This window comes from Chelon labrosus, assembly GCF_963514085.1.
Source record: "Chelon labrosus genome assembly, chromosome: 6".
In the NCBI taxonomy this organism is placed as follows: domain Eukaryota; kingdom Metazoa; phylum Chordata; class Actinopteri; order Mugiliformes; family Mugilidae; genus Chelon; species Chelon labrosus.
The window spans coordinates 9,618,535-9,643,111 of NC_140342.1; the positions used below are offsets into that span (position 1 = coordinate 9,618,535).

The 24,577-nt window shown below is 40.8% G+C and overlaps 1 protein-coding gene across 4 annotated transcripts; it reads left to right on the plus strand.

The window, feature by feature from the left end:
- Nucleotides 1-1,065: 1,065 nt before the first annotated feature.
- On the plus strand, nt 1,066-23,947 carry wls (Wnt ligand secretion mediator). 4 transcript variants are annotated; one of them, XM_084546580.1, is made up of 13 exons: nt 1,066-1,338; nt 4,862-5,134; nt 8,875-8,999; nt 9,909-10,070; nt 10,165-10,301; nt 12,801-12,969; nt 14,338-14,457; nt 16,261-16,358; nt 16,554-16,617; nt 18,034-18,177; nt 18,345-18,428; nt 19,006-19,159; nt 22,164-23,947. In XM_084546580.1, the coding sequence occupies exons 1-13, from the start codon at nt 1,233-1,235 to the stop codon at nt 22,271-22,273; spliced, it is 1,746 nt and encodes a 581-aa protein (XP_084402706.1). In that variant the 5' UTR covers nt 1,066-1,232; the 3' UTR covers nt 22,274-23,947. The 4 variants fall into 4 exon arrangements, with proteins under 4 accessions (XP_084402706.1, XP_084402708.1, XP_084402705.1 ...); XM_084546579.1 differs by having other exon boundaries at nt 1,068-1,338; nt 19,006-19,174; nt 22,164-23,943; XM_084546582.1 differs by lacking the exon at nt 14,338-14,457 and having other exon boundaries at nt 1,067-1,338; nt 22,164-23,945.
- The last annotated feature ends 630 nt before the right edge of the window (nt 23,948-24,577 follow it).

The following is a 24,577-nucleotide window of genomic DNA, read 5'->3' on the forward strand; positions in this document are numbered from 1 at the left end:
GTGGGGGTCTTTGGGTCCTATGGGTTGAGGGGAGGGGCCTCTGTGGATCATCCCACAGATACTTGATCAGTTTGGGATCTAGTGAATTTGGAGGCCAGGTCAACAACTTGTGTTTTCATGTTTTTTGAGTTGTTCCTAAACCGTTTTTGTGTGTGTATGTGTCAGGCTGAATCCTGCTGGGGATGGCTGCTGCCATCAAGGAGTGTCAATGCTATGGGGTGAGGGGGGCCTGGTCTGGTCTAGGTGGGTGGTACATGTCCAAGTAATATCCACATGAATGCCAGGTCCAAAAGTTTCCCAGCAGAACATTGCATTGTCACAAGATGGTCAATGTTATTTACTTCTCCTATTAGTGGCCATAATGTTATGCCTGATCAGTGTGCATCTAACTAAAGCATACATGTCGCATCTAATCATGACACAAGGTATGTTCCATAAGAGATTGATAATGAATATAAACAAGAGCACAGAGTACACATAAAACTGTCAGTGGCAATAGTACAATAGTAGTTCCATTACAGATTACAGAATATGAGAGAGATTATAAGCAGGTTGGAGAAATATGCATTCAGATAGTGGATAACTATAAACGATGAAATATAGACCAGAGTCTTTAGTAAGGAATCTCAATATTGAGTTTTGATTTTTTATTTATTTTTAATCCGGACTCAAACTCTTGAACCAGGTAGATTCTCCAGACTGGGGTGTCTATTAATTCATGTAGTAAACCTAATTCTGCTTAAATCTGTGCAGAATATCCTGAGACCTTGTGCAGTAGCCATATCTATTCTCAACGTGGATCAAGAATAGACTTTGAAGGACAATGTGTTGGGCACCAAACACGAGAGAGGACCTCTAAAACCTCCCTTTAAATAGCCCTGCAGGCTGTACCCGCACAACAGGGGCGCTATCACAGGCATTCAATGACACAGTAACCTGCATTACCAGCCTCTATTGCAATGCGGTGGCGCTCCACAGATCTTTCCCCGGTCTGGTGTCGGCTGCTCAGGGATAAAGCAGAGCGCTATTTGGTCATGTGATTCCTGTTTTTTTTTTTTTTTCCTCCTCTTTTTCCTCCTTCGAAGTTGAAAGGCAGGAGCAGAGCAGTGTGGAGGGGGCCCAGCTTTGCCTTCCTACTTGCCGTGGATGCAGCGTTTTCGTCCCTTTCCAAGCCACGTTTTTGTTTATTTCTCGCTCCGTGTGACATTTTCACCCCCGACACTTCCTTCGCGATGGCGGGGGCTATTATAGAGAATATGAGCACCAAAAAGTTGGTGATAGTGGGAGTTATTCTGCTCTTGTTCCAGGCGTTTGCCTTCATGGTGGGCGGTTTAATTGGTAAGTTTTTCTCCTCTTCATCCTCACTTTTATCTTCCGCTTAGCTAACGTTTGGCACGCGCGTGTCCTTTGAAATTTAACGGCTGCAAAACGGTTGAAAAAAAGCTAAAAGTTTGAAGTTGTTTGTTACACAATTCACACAAAAAAAGGTAAGGAAGGTTTTTATAGAGACAAAAGACGACGGGCGCTAACTTTTAGCTGTATTTTACTTCGCAAACAAACAAAGCTTCACCTCTAAATCACTGCTTTGTGTCAAGGTGTTCGCTCCCTGCGTGCCTCTAGTCGCTGGCTTCATGGGTTAGGCTAAAAAGGTACCAGGGCGCCATACTTTGTGGGTTAATTTCCTATTAATGCTTTGTGTTTTTTCACTTCTTTGATCCAAACCCGAATGTTCTGTCCCCCCCTTTCCTCCTCATACCTCCTCCTCCTCCTCCTCACGTATAATGTCTGTCTGCTGTGTGGGGGCCCCAGGCAGCATCTCTACCTTCCTTTCACTCCTTTCCTCCCCCCTCTCCTGTGTCTCCCCTTCTCCCCAAATCCCTACCGCCTGGCAGGCAGAGCATTCATGTTGCTTCCTCTTCCTCCCAGTTTCATTTGCATTGAGGCACACAGCTGTCAAAGTTGTATCTTTTGCCGTGAGGTGTGTATTGGAGTTGCCGTCAAGTTTCTTCAAATCCACCCACTCATGCACACCCTCAGTCATGGATGTTGAGTTCATGTGAAAGACGCTCAGTCTGGAAACCATCCACCAGCCTCTCGTGTCCCCGCAGTCCCCCACTCGATCTCTATCTCCGAGGCTGATAAATTAGCTTGTTTGGTTCATTCCTGGCTGAGATGGTTTTAATGAAGCTAGATTCCTTTGTGTTTGCTCGGTGGCCAGGGGGCGGCAGGGGTAATTGAGTAGAAAGGGGTTTTTCTCCCCTTGTTTCCCGACAAACCCGGGAACACGGCATGGGGTCATCGGGCTGAGGGGATGGCCATTATTCTGGACACACTGCGATGGAGACTGAAGGAGCCGATGATCTGCTGGACTCACAGGGTCGCTTGATAATTGAACTCCAAGGGGTTCTGGATATAACTGGGTTTAATTCAGTTGGCTGTGTAGTCTTTGTTGCTTTGTGCTTTTAATTTTACGCAGCTATTGACACCCTTAACATTGCCCTGGTTGAGTTTTATGATGGCGTGGCGATCCTGTTACACATAGGTGTGTAAACCGTGCCTTTCACCCTTTAGCTCTTTGTCATGAGTGAACAGATAAGATTAGATGTTCAGATAAGTAACCAGATTGTTCTGCACAATGATTCACATTCGCACATATTTAGTGTTTTTTGACTTTCACAGTTTTTTCCTACATTTATGGTTGCTGTACGTTTGGAAACTAGGAAATGCTGAAATAACTAATGAGTCTCTAATCTCTTTCATGAGCTGGATCTGAAACCCCCTTTCATGTTTACCCCCATGAGCCGATACATCTGACAAGTACCCTCAACAGTGATAATAGGAGTCTTATATGTCTCTAACTACTTGACACATTCACAGTTAGAGGAATATTCCATTATTTCTTTATGGTGTGCTCAGCATTTTCATTCATTACATTAGTTTTAATGACGTCTAAGAGTTGTGTAACTTGACTATTATATCTGACATAAACCCATTTTTACATCATGAGCTTTTGTTGTACAAATGGGTTGTTTCCAGTTTTGCAAAAGATGTATTCCGAAAAACTGGTATGTTGCAATGTCGAACATTGCACGGGAGTTTTCATTCGCTCACAGCAAACATTCATTTGTCCTAGTTACAATGGTTTACATAACTCCCAAGTGTCTATTTGTTGTATTGTTAACATCGTCTGCCTGCTTAGTTTAGTATTGTGACAGGTTCTGGGAAGCATCCTTGTAGTTCCACATTAGCTCGTTGTTTTCTAACTTGGGTGACTCTGATTCCATTTCACAAACATGCAGTTCAGTGTGAAGTTTCCATTTGACATGTACTCTGCGAGAATTTGCACATAAAACATCAGTCTCATTCTAGTTTTTGAGTCAGTTGTATTGTTTGCAGCTCAGTTGGCACCACCTATCAGCTCTGTCTGGCTTGGAAGTTTCCCTGCCCACAAAACATTAGTGGGGAATTTCTGGATTTGCTCTGTTTTTATTATTATGCCCGGTGAAGATCTTCCGGGCCAACTGAATCGTTTCTGTAAGCTTTATGCTGTATTTTGTCCGCAACAAAATCGAGATATTTACATTCAGCTGTTTGTTTTAAAAGATATTACCAGCAAAATATCTTTAAAGAATGAACATCAATAGTTGGTTGCTCCGATTGGTTGCAAGACTATCTAGTTCCATGCAGAGGTATTTTTTCCCTGTTTCAGTTGGAACGCACCCCAAGATGAAATTTTAAATGGCTATTCCAGCCTAAATTGTGACTACATGGATTATTGTTTGTCGTACTGAGGTCTATTTACTTCAGAAGTAAGTCGTAGGTATAGAATGAGTTGACCACGTTCAACTACCATAAACTGAAAAACAAAGATGTAGTTGGTAGTTGGTAGAAGGCATTAAAATGGCATTTATGCAGAAACAAACACTGTAAGATAGGAAAATCCTTTCATTTGTCCCACAGGTAGAAGTTAGGGAATACTAAATATACGACAGATTTAATGAGACACTAATTGACCAGAGAGCTAATAAAAAGTGTTTCTCTTCTGTTTATGAATCGAGCAACCAACTTGGCTTTTGAGGTCAGAGTTGGTGGTTCTTCTGACTTGTGGTGGTATTCCAGCCGAAATCTCCTACTGAGAACCCTAATACTCCTACAAATGAAACCAGTTTAAAAACCAACCAGAGTTTAAAACCAAATATGGCATTGCTTGTTAAACACCCGCGTGTTGTTTCTTAAAATCAGAATATTAGGGTGAATGCCAGACCACGGTAAATTTAACAGGCGTACTTGCCTGACGTCATGTTCCCTACATGAAAACTCACAAGTCTGTTTTGTCCTGAAGCTACACCTGGCCTCTCAGTCCTCTCAGATGTCGTTCACATCAGACCTCTATCTTTCACAGCAGCAGAGTTTTTGTGTTTTCCCAGGCATTACTAAAACTCTTGTGAGTAAAGACTACAAACGCCAGTCTCGTCAAGCTCATGAATCTCAATGCGTAAACAGTGTAATTGGTGCCTGAGAGCTTACAGGAATTTTCCCTCCCCATCACTTCAGAGAGAGACAGCCTTGCTACCAGGCATTTTCTAAACAGTGCTAAAAGTAATTGCCAAAGTGTTTGGACTGATTTGGCTCAAACCCAATCTGTTGACTGTTCCTAATGGTTGCTAAGATATTAATTTTGTCAGTGTGCAGTTAAATCCACAGTGCTCAACTTTTTATTTATTGATTTTTGTCTAAACTTTTTTGTGATGTATTAGTTTGAGGATAAATTTGGCTTGGTGGGAGCTTGAAACACTTTGCTGCAGTATTTCAATGTGACACACAGTCTAACATGTCTCCTGCTTTCTATTTGTCTTACCAGCTCCCAGCCCCACTACAGCAGTGCACTACTTGGCCACCAAGTGTGTGGACAAAATCAAGCACCGAGAGGAATCCAAATGGTTCATGCCTTGGGGTCCTAACCAGTGTGACAAGATCCGTTCCTTTGAAGATGCCTTGGCCAAGAAGATTGAGGCCAACAACATTGTGTTTGCTGTCCACATTCCTCTGCCCAACAAAGAGATGAGCGCGTGGTTCCAGTTCATGCTGGTCATCTTACAGTTTGACATCGCATTTAAGTTGCACAACCAAATAGGTGAGAACCATAGCCACCTTATTGTTTTCAAAAATGACAGAGGATGACACAGCTCGTGGCTTTACAAGACATGTGTTTGTTGAGCAAATCTTGGTTAATTGTATTTTCAAGCTGTGGATAGATACAAGTGCCTGTGCTTCTTGAGTTCTTGAGAATTTCTTGTTCTGCGTATTTTTTATTTTTTTTTTTACCCTGTGTTCTGAGCAGTGTCAATATTTTTGGTTTGTCTTTCTGGTGTTTATCACAATTGGAAGGAAAATATTTGCAAACCAAGCTCTGTAATATTTACATCCATTGTCGCGTCTAATCTTTCGCATCATATATTAAGGTGCAGTTGTTCCAATGTTGTCAGTATCACTCAGTGTTATGTTATACATTACCACCCATATAAGATGTCCTGGTAGGATCCTGGATTCTAATTTCCATCTATCTTGGTGCTTGAGGAATTGGGTCCTTTTGTAGCAGATTGGATTTTGTTACATTGAAAGGCAGCAAACAATGATGGATGTCCTGCTGTTTGCTCTCTATAGCCTTGTAGACCTTGGGGGATTTGTAGATGGGCTTGTCACACACACTTGCGACAGGTATAAGGAGAGTGGAGGGAGGTAATCTGCAGTGGTTTTATGTTGCTTGTCTTCGACCAGTGAAATCACCACGTCTCACCATTAACCCACAGTAATTGTTTGTCATAAGCTCGTAGCAAGGTAGAACAAATCAACTTTGCTGTAACCCATTCTTCATTTTCACTCAGTGTCATTGTTTTGAAGTGTATTGGAGGACAGATGGACTGCATCCCAGTATGTTAAAGTGCATGAATAAGGGTTGGGGAGGAGGAACAAGATAACAGGCATCTCTAAGAAGACGGTTTGGTGTCTTGGCAGGGTGCTTGGGCTCCTGAGGGAAGGGATTAGAGAGAAGATGAGAAAGTTTAATAAGTGACTGGATCACCAGTAGCGCCTCGGCAGGAAATGTTGACTCGCAACTGCAAATCTTAAGCTTACAACGTGTAGCTGGGTATGTTAATGAGTAATATAGCTATAAATTTTGATGTAAAAAGGTGCAGTATGTTGACGCTGACGATTGCTTGTAAACCATGATATAATCCACTGTATGCCTGTTTTCATAAACAGAACGTGATAAGAGGTATTGGTAAAAATGTAGAGAAGTTTATAAGTGTGTGGTATCATTTTATATGAGCCAACCTTTCTGGTCCGGCTTGTCTAAACAGTCATGGTATAATAGCGGCTTAGTCATCCGCATCCTTTACTTACTCGCATTTTTGGCCTCAGCCAAAATGTGTCAGGGGCAACGAGTTGTTAACTTTCTGGCTGTCTGACAGAGCAGTCAGTGATTCAGCCTGGACCACAGACAAATCTTTTTTGGCAAATGCTGCAGACTCATTTTGATCTTTCTGAGCTGCACGAGGTGCTGAGAGAACAAGTAGACTGAGATGCCAAATGTTAAAGATGCCACAATTGGAAGAAATCGTGTAGTGCAGCAGATTTGGGATTTTAACTTCGACCATTTTTAACACATGTTTTTACTTTAATTTTCTACCCAGAACACAATAGATTTCAGTTCCTGCATTGTCTCCGTTTCTGTATTGACCTAAGGCAAGAAAGCCCTGCTAAGAGTGTGTTGTAGGAATATTAGTAAAAGACAATTGCCTGATTTAGCTTAAGCAACGCATGGCTTTTTATTTTGAAAATATTCTTTTTGTATCTTATTATTTGGGATTTAGATTTTATTAAAAGGATGTTGCAGATTTAAAAATGCTTATAAGCTTGAACCCAGGGAATTGAGTCATCCTTAATTAACAAAATGACATTAAGTTGCCTTTTAAACCCTGACTAAACCACACAGAGCCAAAGGTGGGTGGATTCTGTTCTCCAGCTGTATGAAATGATCACAAGACCGTCCCTTCCTTGACCGCCTTATCTGTGTAACAGTGTCCTTTCCAGAGAAGCGCTACGGCTTTATTAACCACTCCACCCACCTGCCCCACTCTACCCCGGCACCAAGCACCCTTTGGCCTGGGTCCAGCAATAACACAGCTGTTGAGGAGGCTTAGTTTCCGTGGCAATGGCCGCTGGATCGGAGTGGAATGTTTGCATGAAGCGAGGTGACATTTGAGGGCGCCTGGCTCGACCAGTGGCAGAGAGGAAGGCATTACAGAGACAGTCGGCTGCCAGTTCTCATCTGGTTCCCTCTCTCCCTTCCTCCTCCTCTCTTTTTTTCCTTTCTTACAGCACAGGCCACTGGGTTTCTTTCTCTTCATTCCAGCTTGTTTCGTAATGGCACAAGAGGCACTCTGAGGGCTCGAGGAGAGAACACTTGGCTTTGTAATGTGATCTAAAGATGCAGTTTTAATAGCTTTGCTTTGGATTTTTTGTTGGATTCGCTGGGCTGGGCTGTTGGAGGCCAGCTCAAGGTCTTGAAATTCATGTGAAAAAGGAAGTGACCTAAATTTTCTGCCAACACGGAGAGCAGATTGTGTCAGTGATTATGTTTGCATATAGTATTGTGAAAGAATCCTACGAATGTGACTGTTTCAGATCCATTTTAAATGACCAGTCCACTTGAAACTGTTAACTTCTTTACTGACATCACTGTGTAAGATGCACAACATATTCATTGATTCTGAAGTACATTAGTATCTGAAACGCTAAAACTGAATGAACATATAGTGCTGGTTCAATAGTGAAAAGGCCACGTCTGTCATCAGGACTTCATTTTATCACATCATGAGGAGGAACAGGTTGTAGATTTGTGAAGTGATGAGCTTTAACTCGCATCAAAATACAGACATACACCCACGCCACGTCATAATTTACACTAGTGAAATGCATTCTGTTATAACATCCCTGCGCTAAATCATGACTTTGTGAAGGTTATGGTATTCAGCATCTGTTTTAAATAGCTGAGGGAGTTGTTGATGTAACCGTGTTTTCATTTTGGAGGCTGTGGTTTGTGGTACTAATGAATTGTAATGTTTTGTACCGACAAATGTTCGTAATATTTTGCTAACACCATTTTAATAGGTGGGCTAAGTAACAGAAACATTTTAGTGTTTAATTCGATCCAGTTTAACAGCGCCTCAACCTACATCCCACAAAATGATCATAAAAAAACAAAAAACTGTTCAATATAACAATCATAAAGGACAGTTACATTAGAAAACATTCATTTTAACTAGTGTACCTAATGAATTGGCAACTGAGGAAATCTGTAAATCAGTTCCCATATTGAAGTTTTCATATATATATGTCTGGTACTTCACATATACACCAATGTTGGGGCCACGCACAATTATTTTGTTGGCGTTCTTTAATGGTATTTTTAAGTGAAAAGGAAAAACAATTGAAGAGTGTTGATGACTCATCCTGCACTCATGGGCATATACTAATTTTGCATCCAATGAAGCGCTTTCTTACTAGCAGTACTGCCAGCTTTGGCACAGCTCTGCTCAGGCTATTTAAACTGAACAGATCACGGAGGCCTTTCTGACTCTGTTCTCTATAAAGAACACATTAATGAGAAAAGTCATTGGTACTCCACCAGCAGTTTCATGTGGAGTTTAAGGAGCGGATTTTTTTTTTGGAGCGAGTTTAAGTTTGCAATTTAATAGTGTGAATTTATTTTTTCACACATTATACATAAAACTCTGCAACAACTCTTTGTCTACAAAATATGATACTGATTTGAAAGTGAACTATTGCTGTGCTAAATATTTTATCCAGAGGACGGAGCGATGGTCACCATTGATGTGGGCCTGGCCTACAGAGACGACACGGTCAGCGAATGGACGGAGATGGCTCATTCTTTTGAACAGAGGAAGCTCAGTTGTAACTTCACTACTGCCAAGGTAAACACAATCTGTGCTTTACATTAATTCACACTTAGATTATCAAACATATTTTATTGACTAGGAGTAGAGTGCCGAAGCTGTGTCACGTCTGTGCTTGCAGATCATTCAGCATTTCTTCACTGGTCTTTTTTGAAAGAATAAGACCAATTACTGGGATTTACTTTCCTTTGTCCATGACCAATCTCCATCTGCTGCAGCAGTTGCCATGAGAAAGTGAAACACCAATTGTAAACACAGAAATTCCTGCTCCCATAGATGTAAATGTATAGCAATTTATGCTTTTGTTATTGTGTGCTGGTTTTGCTACCATCAAACTCACAGCCCAACTGGCAACTCAACACTCTTTTCTCGTTTTTTTTTACTAGTTGTAATTATCTCTGTCTACTTTGTTCAGAGCTGCCTGTCCTGCTGTTATTGCAGACATGTCTGAGCAAGCCTCAACTCTTCTACTCACTTGTGAGCTTGCCTCTTCTGTCCATTCAAGGACATTTAGCCCACAATTGTCTCCTGAAAACGGGAAGCTGAGTTCATTAAAGGCTGCCAAAACATAAATATTGAATGAGGAGTCGCATTGAGATGTTTTATATCATAAAAGGAGCCAAAGAGCATAATGTTGAGAGCCAAAGCTTAATGAGTTATTGTGTTTTTTTTTTTTTAAACGTCTGTGGAATTGATTGTAGGATTCATTTTGAATGATGCTAGCTTATCTCTGACACGGAAAGTTAATAATATGCTAATGCATTTCCATAGTGATATATTGTGTTGTCAGCTTCCACAAAAACGTAGGTAAAGATAACTTTAATGATCAAAACGTTACATAGGAATCTCTTTGTTGCAGTTTCAGATCCTGAGAAAGTTTTTGGCTGGTACATTGTTTTAACGTATGTTCTCCTGTGTGTTTTCCAGACCTATGAGAATGAGGGCCGTTACTATGAGTGTGACTTGCTGCCCTTCATGGAGGTCGGGAGCGTTGCCCATAAGTACTATCTTCTTAACATCCGCCTGCCTGTTAATGAGCGCAAGAAGGTCAACGTTGGGATCGGAGAGATCAAAGACATTCGTCTTGTTGTAAGTTTTCATTGTGAGTTTGTCACCTCCATCGTGTGGGTCAGCATCAAGCACCGTCACAAACAGCTGATTGTGTTTCTTTTTCTCCCCCAAGAGCATCCATCAGAACGGAGGCTTCACCAAAGTTTGGTTTGCCATGAAAACGTTTCTCACCCCCAGCATCCTCATCATCATGATCTGGTACTGGAGACGCATCACTCTAATGAGCAGACCTCCTGTCCTACTGGAGAAGTAAGGCTGCCATCTCATCATCATTGTCACTGTGTGTTCACCACTGTGTTCTAATCTAACTCTAATCCTCATATAACTAGTTAAGACCATAGGAACTCCGTCTTACTTTGATTCTGGTTTAGTGGTAATGAAGGATACGTCATAAAATGAGGACCTACATTAGTAGTCTGATTATAAGCTGCAGTGGCTCTGCTTCAGAATGTCTGCTCTGTGAAAGCACATATTAACTATGGATGAAATGTACAAGTAGGCCAAGCTAACCGTGTGCAGTATAGGTGACTGAGATCAGAGGGCGTTGTTCATCAGCGTTTGAGGAGGAATGTTATCTGTGTACATCAGCAGTTCTCAGCTTTGTAACTGCAATGTGGAACAGTTGGCAGGTCATTGTCAGCAAACAAGCCATACTCATATTCATTCCTATGGAAATTCAAGCCTAAATACAGGTACCTGTTCCTGAAGCAGATGGGTTGAATGCCATGCTGTGAAAAGTTGCAGCCATGCTCAGGGCCCTGTGTTTGTCTAACCCCCTGCTGTGCTGGGAAGACAGATCAGTAAGTGGCAGCGTTCTGCGCCACGGGAAGCGCCTGGCGAAGCGTGAAACGCGTTACAAAATCTGCAAGCTAGCACTCAACTGACACATGCTGCACACACACATTTAGGACAGAAACACACAAACCAGCAAGACACCACATGCACACAGCCACGCGCAGTCAATGTCTCTCTCCCCCTGTCTTTTCCGGCTCAAGGCTCTCATTCCCAGTTGAACAGCAGGCTTTCAGGAAGTGCGACTCGTACCCTATTTGTGGACAGTGGATGATTTTTTCATGTTGTAAAAGCTTTACTAGAGTCTCCTGTCATGCTAGCCCACAGAGGTGTCAGAATGGTAAACCTCAGACTTCCTCAAATCTTGGAGGGTAGATGTGAGAGGGAGCTCGCAAAGTGGAAATGGCTCAGGATGACGCCATGCAAAAAGTGAAAAAACTGAGTTTTTAAAAGGTAAATCATTTTAGAAAGTTGTGTTAAAACTGTACACTGCTCAGGAATGCAACGGACTTTGTGACCTATTGCAGGAAAGGCTTTGGTAGGATTAATAACATTAATAATGGCTGTGGTTCAGTTAAATGTGTCAGAGAATTGGACACGCGTATGGAATGCAAACATAATTCATGTTCTTTTCTATTTAAGACCTGTACCACATTAGTTTTACAGATTTTCCTACCAAAACCCTCTTTGTCTTTTTCCACACAGTCCCAGCTCTCTGTGTGTTTGCTGATGGGGCTAACGACACATTCCCTGCATACCAGTCAAATGTGGTTTGCCTCTGTTCTCGCTGCAGAACATTGCTGACGAGCTGTCTGGTGGAGTTGCTTACAACTTGTACTACATTCCTTGTGTTACCTGCAGTGTTTTCAGAAGTGTTTGTACCCGCATGTTTTAGGTCACCATCATCTTGTCTCTCTCTGTTTAACACGCACACACTGTAGCTCTGTTTTGCCCTCTTTACAGTCTATTTACGATCATCCTTTCATCTATCAGTGGCATGCAGAGACCTGCTGCAGTCACTGGGAAGACGAGCTCCATTTTGTCTTTCTGAATGCTGACTGTTCCTAGTTCATTGGCCCTTATTTCTCTCTAAATGTTCAGACTTCATGGTTGGGGGGGGGGGGGGGGGGGTTGGCTGTAATAATGAGGTGGAATTATTTAGAATTGGATAGACCTGTCTTCTGTGGGGGCATACTGTGCTTGTAGCTGAATTGATAATCTAATCAATAATGGCCTGAGATCTAATGTGCATGCTTCAGCAAATGTAGATGTAGCTTTGCCCTAAAACAATCCTAGCATCTGTTTTAAAAATGTGCTGAATATACAGATGCAGATGTACGTGAGGGCTTAATATTAAATAAATAAATCCTCAGGATGTTGCTGGTTTATTCTTATCCACTGAGGACATTATACTGCTGAATGTCATTTCCATTTAACAAATTCAAGCATCAGTAGATCACTTGTGTATCTCTATTGATCCGTCTTCATGATTGTTATAATGTTTATGTTGAAACGGTGTCAGAAAGGTGGTGATTCAACTATATGATCGTTTTTAAACTGGATTGAATTAAACACTAAGTCTTTATTTTATTTAGCCTAGTCTGCTGACTATCTATTATTTGGAGGTTGTCAAAGTAATAGAAACATCACAAAACAATACAATTAAATAGTACTATAAAACACAGTCTCCAATATGGCAGCAGTTGAATCAACAACTCTTAAGTTATTTGAAATGAATGCTGAATACCATAACCTTCAGGAAGCTAAGATTTCGTGCAGGACTGTTGTATTAGAGTGCATTTGTTTTCCTAGTGCACCTAATGAACTGGCAAATAAGCGTATGTAAATACATATACAGTATACATGCGGTGTAGTAAGCCTTAATGATGCCACACATGGCCATCTTACACTTGATTTTAGTGTTTTATCATTAAGAATAATTTTTTGCTCTCTCAGGGTAATCTTAGCTCTGGGCATCTCCATGACGTTCATCAACATCCCAGTGGAGTGGTTCTCTGTCGGCTTCAACTGGACCTGGATGCTGCTTTTTGGAGACATCAGGCAGGGCATCTTCTACTCCATGCTGCTCTCCTTCTGGATCATCTTCTGCGGAGAGCACCTCATGGTACTGTACATGGCAGAATTTAACTTAAATCTCTGGCATGCTTTATGTTTCTCTGACTGACCTGCACACTTACCTGCCAACTGTGATCTCACTTACAGCCATTTATGCTTAAATTTAAATTTAGTCTTGTCAGAGGTGAACTGGGACTTTTTTATGGTGTTGAAATAAAAATGATTGAGTGCGTCTTGGATTGAAAACAAGACCGAACGCTTGCTTAGAGGAATGCTTCAGCAGCTGTGCATCTTTTCTTTTTCCTCAAAAAATCATAAAATAAGAAGTGTACCAGCTTTGACCTTGCAGTCAGCTGAGTTGCCTGGATATTTGTTTTATCTTGAAGTCTTCCAGTCTACCAAAAGAGAGTGAGTCCATTAATGTGTCTCACTCAGATATCATCATTTGCAACCCTCTACGATAACCCTGTGAGTCGTAAAAGCCAGCATTGTTAGGATAAATGTGTATTTATTTGTTGATACACTTTGTTCTGATCAAATGAAATCCAATCTGGTGCTTTTAGTATGCTGCTTATTTACCCCTTGCTTTGGCTTTTTATGTTTTTATTTATAGAAAAAAGTCTTTTTTATTTTTTCTTCTGAGCAGATATTCTTTAGAGTCAACAAAGGAGAGAACGATAAACAGAAATCAGCCTTCGCCAAAATCTGACTGATCATTGTCATTGTAATACAAACATACGCAACAAATACATCGCAAAATACAGCCTGAAATGTGCTGATTGAAAAAGATATATTTCATTTAACTGCACCATGCATTTAAACATCTGATCTGTCAGATGGGGCCTCAGATACTTATATGCATTCACCCCATTTGGCCAGTCAGATGAAGACCTAGCTAGCTATCAGCTGGCTTCATATAAATAATTGTCAGTTTCATGATGATGATGATATTAGCTAAAATGATGGCAGTGGAAGTAGAACATATCTAAACATGGGAACACTTTAATTGTTGCAAGACCTAACGCAACACATTATTGCACATTATGGACTTTTCTCTTGTGGGGCAGGACTCAAAGAAACCTTATGCAAATGCATATATAATAGAAAAGTGCTGTGAACAGTTCGGGTATGCTTGGACGTCTCTTTTTTTAGGTGCGTATTATTTTCTGTCTTCAGTAAGATGATGCAAATTAGTTTCACGAAACTTGTCTATGCTTTTGCACCTCTTTCCATCCTCTTTGTACTGTGCTATACTGCACTAATTCGTGTGTCTGTCAAATTGAACTGGCCATATACTGGTTTAAATAAAACAAAGCTACTGTCATTACGATTTCATTTTAAAACCTAAAAATCAAACCATTACCTTCTTAATGGAAAAAGGTTTCGCCCATCTCATCTCGCTGTCATTTTTGTCCAGGAGACAGAGTTCTTTGAGGCATGGTTTCTGGGCGGAGGACAACTGAAGATGTGTGAGATCTGTGTACCAGCCATCAAAGTCCTCCCTGAACTTGACCTTCATCCCACAAATAAGTTGCAGGTCATTCTTGTCTGACGTATCTAATGTGGCCTGGATTGGGGAAGTCATGGAGATGGTCTGACATTGTTTCTTACTCAACAGAGGGCATATTAACTTGATGAGCTCCATGTCTGCCTCAGACAGGATGATTCTCTCTTACCCCTCTTCAGCTCTCTGGACTGCAGCCTACCCTGCATAGCAGGCTTCTCTCTTGCTGGCTTTGCTGTGCTTGCTTACTGAATTTGCTTCTGAGCTTCAGTCAGCAGCGATGTTGCGTCTCTTTCTTAACACATGGACTTTTAGCATGTTCTTATCTCTTTATGAACCCGGCTCAGTCCAACCTCTGAGATAATCTTCATGTATGCCTTGTTGTACGCTCTTGTTTGCAGCACCTGACCTTTATCACCTTGTTTTTATGTGGATAATGTCTTGTGTTTACGACTATGGGCAATGTGTTTGAATCATTTTTCTATGACATCTGTGTTTCGTTGCTTGTTCTCCGGCAATATGAATATCTAAAGATGGATTTTTCTTTACCCTCTCAGTGTAGAAATGTCATCTTCAAATAGGTTTTTGATCTTAATAGAAGGTAATAATATACATTAAAAGCTTCTGGATTTCAAATGAGTAAGTTGATCAGTGAACAAAGTCTTCTGCTGTCTTCTGCTGCTTTTCTAGTATGTCTCAGTTACGTGCATTTGTGCGCAGACTACCTGCTTGATGTACTGCACCTCAAGGTTATGTGCCATGGTCAAATTACTTTGACTGTGATGTGTGTACTGCCATCACCAAATCCTTCACATTTTCTACAAGTAGAACTTTGGCTTCTGACAGCAAACCATTTTTACACTGAGCATTAGCTAATTTCCTCATTCATAAAAACTATACTGGGGTGATTTATTATTCTTACTCGTCTGTTTATATCGTATTAAAGCTTTAAGTTATGCACAATTCAGGGCATGGCTTCTTTGAGTGCCAGACTTGTGCCCTCAGAGGTTGCTAGCTGCCAGCTTAGACTTCATCTACCTCTGCCTCAGCCTCACTCACACTCCACCTCCATGTTTTGATTAGCTGAGAGTGAGGTGGAGTCATGTACTGTCAAGATGGCGTCCAGAGACAACACACTGAGCATCAAAACCTCTTTTTAGGAAAACTGTTGATGTCACTCACGATTGAAATGTACATACATTTGATGTGCCGCCCTTGCTTGTGTTGTCCTTGTAGTGATCGTTGCTTGAAGCTGATTTGGCTGAACATATTCATATTCTTCTAAAGGAGACTTGTTTTTTTTTTTTCCTTGGAAGGAAACCAGGAAGGATACTACAACTGATGGTACCATAAGGGATTAGACAGTCATTTTATGTTTTGAGTCCCTTCAATCCTAATGATTTTTGCTTTTAATGTGAAATTATAAACAAAGCACGAAGAGTTGAAGACACTACTTTCCACGAGCACTATAGATGGTAATGGTTTTGTCAAGTTAAAATTTGTAGCCCTGAAAAGCAGCAGAAAGGGGCAGAAACCTGCAGTTTAAGGCTTCGTAGTATAAGCCAGAGGCTGTGTTTCCTGTCAGATATGTTAACTCACTCATCTTCTCAGATCTGTATTCTGAGATCTTAAAATTCTGGACACTTAAAGCAGTTTCTTCCAGGTTTTGTCCCCCAACGTTTGCTGTTTTAGTGGATACATCAGAACCAGTAACATTAAGCAGTGTACTCTGATTTAGAGAAGGTTTGCTTACTGTGAAATGGGACATCGACACAGTGTGTCATCCACAGCGTGAAGGACTTTGATGCTAATGGATGTTTTCTGCTCTCTTCTCAGGACCAGACCGAGAGGAACCGTTTCTCAGTCTACTGGAAGCAGGTCGGACCCATTGTGTTTGGCTCCTTCTGCCTCTTTATCTTTGACATGTGTGAGAGGTGAGACCGTTTTTGTCCTGAACTATTTTGAATAAGGGACTTATTTTAGAATATATAACACCTTCATTAGTATAATGAATCTTGTGAAATCTGACATTTACTAATTGTACCTGCTGTGTACATTATCTGGTATTTGAAATTAATTTCACGCTCCACTTTAAAAAAAAATTCTATTTATTTACTTTTTGTCTCTAGAGGTGTCCAGCTGACAAATCCCTTCTACAGCATCTGGGCGTCTGATGTAGGAACTGAGCTGGCTGTATCCTTTTTTTAAACAATAGTTGTGTTCATCAGGCAGCCAAGATGATGATAATAAGTGTAAATGGTCAAATTATATTTCTCACCTTTACAGCCTGTAAACGTTTTTGGTTCTGCTCTGTTGTTGGAACAAATTCATGTGTTCAGTAATTCTGTGCCAGCTACTAGACCGCTAGACCGTGCATTTCTCTTTTTTTTTTTTTTTTTTTTTTGGCTTTTGGCATGAATTAGAAACTGTGATCTCTTGACTAATATGATGAGAAATTATTCAGCGATGCCATATGTGAAGGCACTGCCTTGGCTCTCGGGATGATGTGTTTATGAGTGCGTATTCTGTTTTTGCCCTACATGCTTTCCTCCTCCCCCATTTTCTTGTGCCCCTCATTTCCTGCTTTACTCTTTTTTTTTTTTTTTCTCTAAGGGTGCTTTCACACCTATATTTTGTTTCAGAGAGTCACTGTAACAATGTTGTTACAATGTTGCATTTAATCATGGTTAAATTCATATGTTCACTGGGCAATTGAGACAAAGCGATCTAGACAAGTTCTTTGTTATATAATTATAAGGTAGTCCTACTGGTCTGTTGGTAGCGTGTGTTCACACTGCAAACTAACCGCTGTGGGGAGTAATTGTAATCAGGCAAAGACCACCCTCTCTAGCTGGGCTCAGCTCGGTCATTTGTTCCAGAGCGTGATTGCTGTGTTTGTACCAGCCCACACAAACCGACCTGAGGGATAAACGGTCTTGGTTTAGGAACAGCGGCTTAAGCTCAGTTTACAGTACCGCGCCACATTGATGGTGTAGCTACAGCGTAGGTAGTTATGCAGATGAAAGCATTTATACTAGTGCACTGGTGTGTCTGTACTGTTATGTAATTACGCCTCCAAAACACTAGGCGGCGACTAGCCAGCTGTGTTGAGTTTCACTCTGGACTTCACCTAATGGCGAGTGGAACTGAGCAGCTCATGTTGGAGTTGAAGTTAATAAACATCAAATAAACAGTTAGTTTCACCAGAATCACTGCAGAACAGAGAATAGAGAAGACATCTGAGTAGATGATGCGTATGGGCCTGAACAAAGGAGAACTTTCTGTGCTCGTCCGGTCATTGAGTCACATGAATGCATTTCAAACCAATCACAGCGGCCCGCATTGCCGCGATGTGTAGTTAAGTTTCTGGGGAAGAGCACAGTGCACGGCTGGTTATATTGTAGGGTCCGGAGCTACGCCGTCAACTTGTTGCGGTACTATAAATTACACGTTAGGTGTGGAAAGTCGTGGGAGCTTGGAAACATTGGGTGCAGTGATCTGTAAGGCCACACACTGACAAGTTTCTCATGTGCTGTTTAGTATATATTCAAAACCTTTGTATGTCTTGTCTTTACTGGCTCATTACTTCCTTGACTGGCATTTCTTCAGATGGCATTCATCATTGTGGCAGGAATCTGTGCCTGTCTGTACTTTCTCTTCCTCTGCTTCATGGTTTTTCAAGTCTTCCGCAACATCAGCGGAAAGAGGACGTCCCTGCCTGCCATGTCAAAAGCCAGACGTCTGCACTATGAGGTGTGAGCAGTTTCATTAATTTGTCATTGTTGTGATTTCATGTACAAGTTGCTCATTATTGCTCAGGCACACATTACTTCTGAATGTTACGGCACAAAGGCAAAGCTCCACAGTGAGGTATATTTTAAGTGAGTCGTCACTAAGTCATTCCCCTTGTGTCCCTTTAGGGTCTAATTTTCAGGTTCAAGTTCCTCATGCTGGTCACTCTGACCTGTGCTGCCATGACTGTTATCTTCTTCATCATCAGTCAGGTGAGTCTCATTTATGATGTGATTAAAGTGGTCCTCTCTTAAGGATATGGGATTACGATCATGCTCTAACTGCAAAAAAAAGAATGTTTAAGACTGAAACTCTGTTTGACAAAACTTCAATGGATATTCACAGAAGTCTTAACAGTAGACACAGAGAACACAGGTAAACAAATGAAACAGAAATAACCTTTTACAACTTAGTGATCAACAACTCTTTTTCTAAGATCCTCAGGAAGCTCTTTTGTCCGTGCCACCATATACTTCCATGAACATGTGTGAAGATCAGACTGTGAATTAATTTATTTATTTAAACAAAACAGGGCACTAAATGACACCCAAGTCCCATTGAACCAATCTGTAACACTTCTGAATAGCTGAACACTTATCTGGCCTTGAAATTAGCGTAGGATCTCATAGGTTCAATTACTTTTGCAGCTCACAGATTTGTGATATTGAGTAGTTTTCTTGAATAAACAAATACTAAAGCATAATATTTCAGTTTCATTTGTTTGATTGGGATCTGTCATATAACTTGTAACCAAAAGAAAAACTAACCAAAAAATGTGTGTTTGTCCAGGTGAATGAGGGCCACTGGCACTGGGGGGAGCACACAGTCCAGGTGAACAGCGCCTTTTTCACTGGCATCTACGGCATGTGGAATCTGTACGTCTTCGCCATCATGTTCCTCTACGCACCGTCCCACAAACGTTACGGAGACGAGCAGTCAAGTGGTCAGTGCATCACTGGTAACTACATACTTCTTACTGGTTTTAAAATACAATTGATGAACTGTTAGCAGGACTCCGTTAAATATACGTGTCTTAGTTCTCTGTAGGTTTTGGGTTGACATCTTGAAAAAATTAATAAATGCAGCTCAGCCAGCAATGCTACAATGTTGGCATTATTAGATAGTGTTTACAGTTCATTTCTATTACGTACATCTAGGTGCTAATAGAACTGAATGCTAACCAGATTATTTTCTAATTGTGTTGCCTTTATTAAATTGGTTAAATTTCATTAGCGTGCTCAGTCGCTCCCATGTCATTCTGAAAGGAGCAAGTGTCTGCCTTCTGTGAAGCCGGCTATTCATCTAAAGTTTGTTTTTGGAGGAGGCGGGGCGAAGTGACTGAGAAGGACCCAGATTCCCAGGGGAAAGGAGGGTCTCTTTGGCCCAAGAGGGTGATTCTAATGGACACCAGGCTTCCTTCCAGGCAGAGAGAGGGGGGACAGTGAAGAGAAGGGGTGGGGAGAGGAGTGTGGAAGTAATGAAAACGATCCATCCATCTCCTGACGTCAGTGACACGAGGAGAGAAAAAGAGGGTTTGAAGATCTGGAAGCTTTCCCTGATGTGCGTCAAGCAATCTCAAGGGAGGGACAGCTCTCTCCAAGTTCCAGTCTCTCTGTGTTGATTTACAGTTTCAGCACTTGAGTCTCACTTTGGACTTGAGCAAACTGAAAGTGTTTTGTGTTAATGAAATTAAGCTAAATCTACTTGCAATGCATTATTGTGTATAGTGATAGAGATGAGTACGGAGCCCTGAAAGGGACTTGGAGACTAAGGGAAAAAAAAGGTTTTTAATTAAGATTTATTTCTATTTGGTCAAGTTACTTCTTGGTCAGATCAGTTCTGGTCCTCTGTAGTCCAGAGTACTGCAGTTGGTAGCTAATAGGGGTGTAACAAATTACCGATATGAATCGGAAATCGGTTTTGATTTAAAAGATGTGAGTGCATCGATACACAAGCCCCTGGACCGATCTAAATGTACCACGAACCGGTCGATGGCCCGATTACAAAGTTATGAATCGGGTTATTACCGTAATTTCCAGACTATAAGGCGCACCTGAATATAAGCCGCACCAGCTAAATTTTGGAGAAAACTACAGATTGTTCCATATAAGCCGCACCCGACTATAAGCCGCACCGACTATAAGCCGCACCCAAGCCGCTGGTGTTTTAATGTTTAATTACCGTAAGAGTTTCTTCTACCACGGAGGGGATCGTCGGGACAGAAATGACTGTTTGGAAACGCAAAGCGTCCCATTTATTTACATTTGAGAAACACAATAAATATTTCAATCAATCGATCGATCAAACTTTCACATCTTTGACATTACAAACAGCATTCGTGCAGTGCACAAATAATACAACGGTGCGCTCCTAGCGTACTTCCTGCAGTCATAGTACCGTAGTAGTGCAGTATAACAAAATACAAGGCTTACAACGCTTGACGAAGCAATAACGTTAAATGGCTAAATTTAATTCGTTTTTAAAAGTGCTTGCCTGTAACACGGCAGCAAAAGTGCAGTAACCCGGCTGCTCAACTAAATAACAGCATCTTTTTCTAAAACAGCCAACACAGCAGTAAAGGTGCAGTAACACGGCCGTTTACTGTATCAAAATAACCAGCCTACTACACCAGAAAAGTCAGCCAGATCGATCGCCTTTAACTTAAAAGCAGCTCTCAAGTACCTACTGCATTTGGACTCACTTGGTTTGTTTTGCTCTCGTTACCTGCGCAAACTGTCTGTCTCGCTCCTGCGCTTCCATGATAGTGCGCCCCTGGTGACCGTTAGCTGTAAAAATCCATAATAAACCGCAGGGTCCAAAGCAAGTGACAAAAGTAGCGGTTTATAGTCCGGAATTTACGGTATATCAGCAATACAGCTGGAAGCCCCGCTTGCTTATTCTCTTTCTCTCTCTCTTTCCCGCAAAAATCTCGCGAGACTCTATTAAACTTATCACTATGAAGGTAAACAATATCACATTTTTAGGATTGATTTAGGAACATTCATAATGTAAAATGTCTACTTTAAACAAGGAACTATATCGGATTACTCTCTAGGCAATTGAATCAGGTCAACTGGACTTGGTTTTTGTCTGTGTCTGCGGGCTAGTCAGACTTGTCTGCTAGTCTCTTGAACTGATGAAGCCTCTTGGATAATGAGCGAAACGTCTTCACAGACAAAAACCAAGTCCAGTTGACCTGATTCAATTGCCTAGAGATGCCTTTGACCTGGACAAATGAGAATTTGCACAGACTCATCGGATTACATCATATTGCACTGAATCGTACCGAATCGTACCGAATCGGATCGGATCGGATCGGATCAAATCCTACCGAATCGAATCGAATCGGTTGTTTTTAAAATGTATCCTTCCTGAATCGTTTCGTACCCCATGTATCTAGATACGTATCGAATCGTCTTATATTGGAGAGATGCACACCCCTAGTAGCTAATGAATTTAAGTTACGTTGGATTTATGGCCATGTCTCACTTCTATGTCCTAGCTCCAGACTCTACGCTGTAGTCTGACGCACATCTCCAGAAATGTAATTACACGTTGCGGTGATGCACTCTGCAGAAACTGTGTTTGTTTCAGAAGGCATTTCCTCAGTGGCATTTCTCAGCATGCAGCGCACAGGTTTAAATGTTCACACAATCGTAGCCATCTACTTAGATTCACTGTGGGAATACACATGAAGCACAAGTCTGCCAGATCAGAATACTTGACAGTGAATGTCCCTGTGTGCTAAATATTCTCCTCAGATGTTTCTGACTTGCATGTTCAACTCACTGAATTTAATGTCTTTGTATTTAGGGTTAATCTACAGTTAAAATTCTTTTTAAGATCACACTAAATTTGCAAAAGTCCATCTTTTAGATTTTAGAAATTTTCACTGTATTCTGGTGGTATTTGTCATTTAGATGCTGATGTCTTTTTCATGTATGCAGGTGATGCTGGAGCGAACAGTGGCGAGGACATCCAGCTGACCACTACCATCACCCATGTTGACGGCCCTACTGAGATCTATAAGATGACTGGCAAAGAGGCCCAGGAATAGATTTAACACTGTGACTGAGACTCCCATCTACTACCTACTGCTACAATTATATATGTGTAATCAAGCAGGCTTTTCTCTATATGTCCCTTGGCCCTAAAATGGCTTCAACAGTCCACCTTGCATGCAACTACCAGTCCCACAGTTGCTGCCCTCTGTCTTGCACCAGACCCTGAGCTTGTTTACATGCCTCTCTGTTCCCAAAGTCCCTATTGTAAAGGTTGAACAGGTCAACACTCCTATCAGTCCTCCTATCATTTCATTGTGAAATTTCTTACATTTCATACTTTATGTAAACTATGTTGTGTTTGTTAATGTTGCACAATGTCTTTTACACCGAGTCAGGTACTGGAAAGCTGCTTTATAAAGAGATTTGAGTGTAAAGTGAAGCATTTGTTGATGGTAAGAAGTTGCATTTAGCAGCCGTCACACTCTTGTTTTCAAGTGCAGTGCTTAAACTGTGTTGTTTGTGACAACGATGGACAGCAGGATGTTTTAGCCACTTGTTTTCATTATATTCTCTTTCAAGACCTTCAGACCTGTCACAGAAATGTAGATCATGGTGGAGTACTGCTGTCACTCTTAGTCTTTCAAGTCTTTTTTTTTTTTTTTTTCTTTTCTATCACTGGTGTAAATGTACAGACCACATAGCCACTTCGGGAAATGCATACTGTACGGTCATCATGTTACAATGTAGATATCTATTTTTTATAAAGTGCTTGTTTTTTTTTCAGCTTCACAAAATATATCAAGCATCAAGCTCCATCAATATTTTTGAAGCTGACTGTAGCCTATTACACATGGATTTTAGTTTAGTTTCTTTTCTTTTTATGCTAATTTAAATAAAAACTTTTACTTAATATGTTTGTGTATTGTGGTTTTTGCTCTGACAGATTGAGCATGTGTGCCTCATCCTCTTTAACATGTAAATAGTTATTGGCGCTGAATATCAGTCATACAATTGTGTCTTTTTGTGAGAGTCTGACTATATAAACGGTCTGCAAGGAGGTTTTGTTTTTAGTGAATTGACTTGAATGGGGTGTGATCTGTGAGTCTAAAAACTGGACATGCATTCAATGTGAAAAGGGCGCCTCTGAAAGGGTGACAGCAGAACAACAACCCTGATTTCACTTTAGCCATGTCAGTCAAGTTAATGGGAGAGAGTGTTACACAGGAAGTTGAGTTTCTGTACGGTTTAAATTCTGAAAAGGGGTATTTTTTTGGGAAACATTCACGATGTTCACATACACTTGCTTGCCAGTTCATTAGGTACACTAATGAAAAAAAAAAAGCGCTCTAAAATGATGGTCCTGCACTAAATCCTACTTCATGGCTGTTCAGTTTATGTTGAAACAGCGTGGTTGAGAAAAAAAATTATAGAAACGTGTTTCTACATCACAACATAATTCAATAGTACTACAAACCACAGCCTCCAAAATGAAAACAGCCAAATTACTCGCTTTCAGTTATTTTGGACTAATGTTGAATACCATAAGTACGGAAGTGCATTGCTGCCACGTCAGAAAAAGAAAAAAACGGATAACTTATAGTGGTGGATAAGTTGGTCTCGGGTGGAGGTGAACTCTCGAGTTCTGTGGCATCACAATGGCCCTTTACACGGACACCACACTGTTTAGAGTCCTTAAATGTCAAGTATGGGGATGAAAGACGTGTAATTAAAGAAATAAAATGATTTGATATTGGTAAATGAAGACTACACCAACACACACTTGCACATTTTGAAATAAAGCTTATGCAAACAACTTGTCTCATCGTTATATCATATTCTTTAGTGAGTCCATTATAAAGTCATACATTTAAGTTACCTGTTGCTTGGTTCAGACAAGCTCATCTCACAACAGGCTAACCCTCAGTGGTTTCAGACTCTCAGTCTGGAGCCATTGCATAACTACAACCTGACAATACTTAAGTGTGACAGTAGGTTATCGTTTTATAACGTGACAGCAATGTGGCAGCAATACGCTTCTGTACATAACCTTCATGAAACTTGTTGCTTGAACATGAACAGAAGTACATTTGATTTCACTAGTACCTTACTGGCAAGTGATCTTGTATATTGGTCCCAGAGGAGGTGTAAGTACCATAACTGTACATTTCCTGTGTTGCTACTCACACTGAAACATTTATATCTGCAGATTAATGATTCATTTTATATGAAATAAAAATACATGGCTACTGTTTACTGTTTAAATCAACTATTTGAAACCCAGATCAGGCTTGTTTGAAACCATTCTGAAGGATTTAAAAGGATTTTATTAAATGATTGATATATATATATATATATAT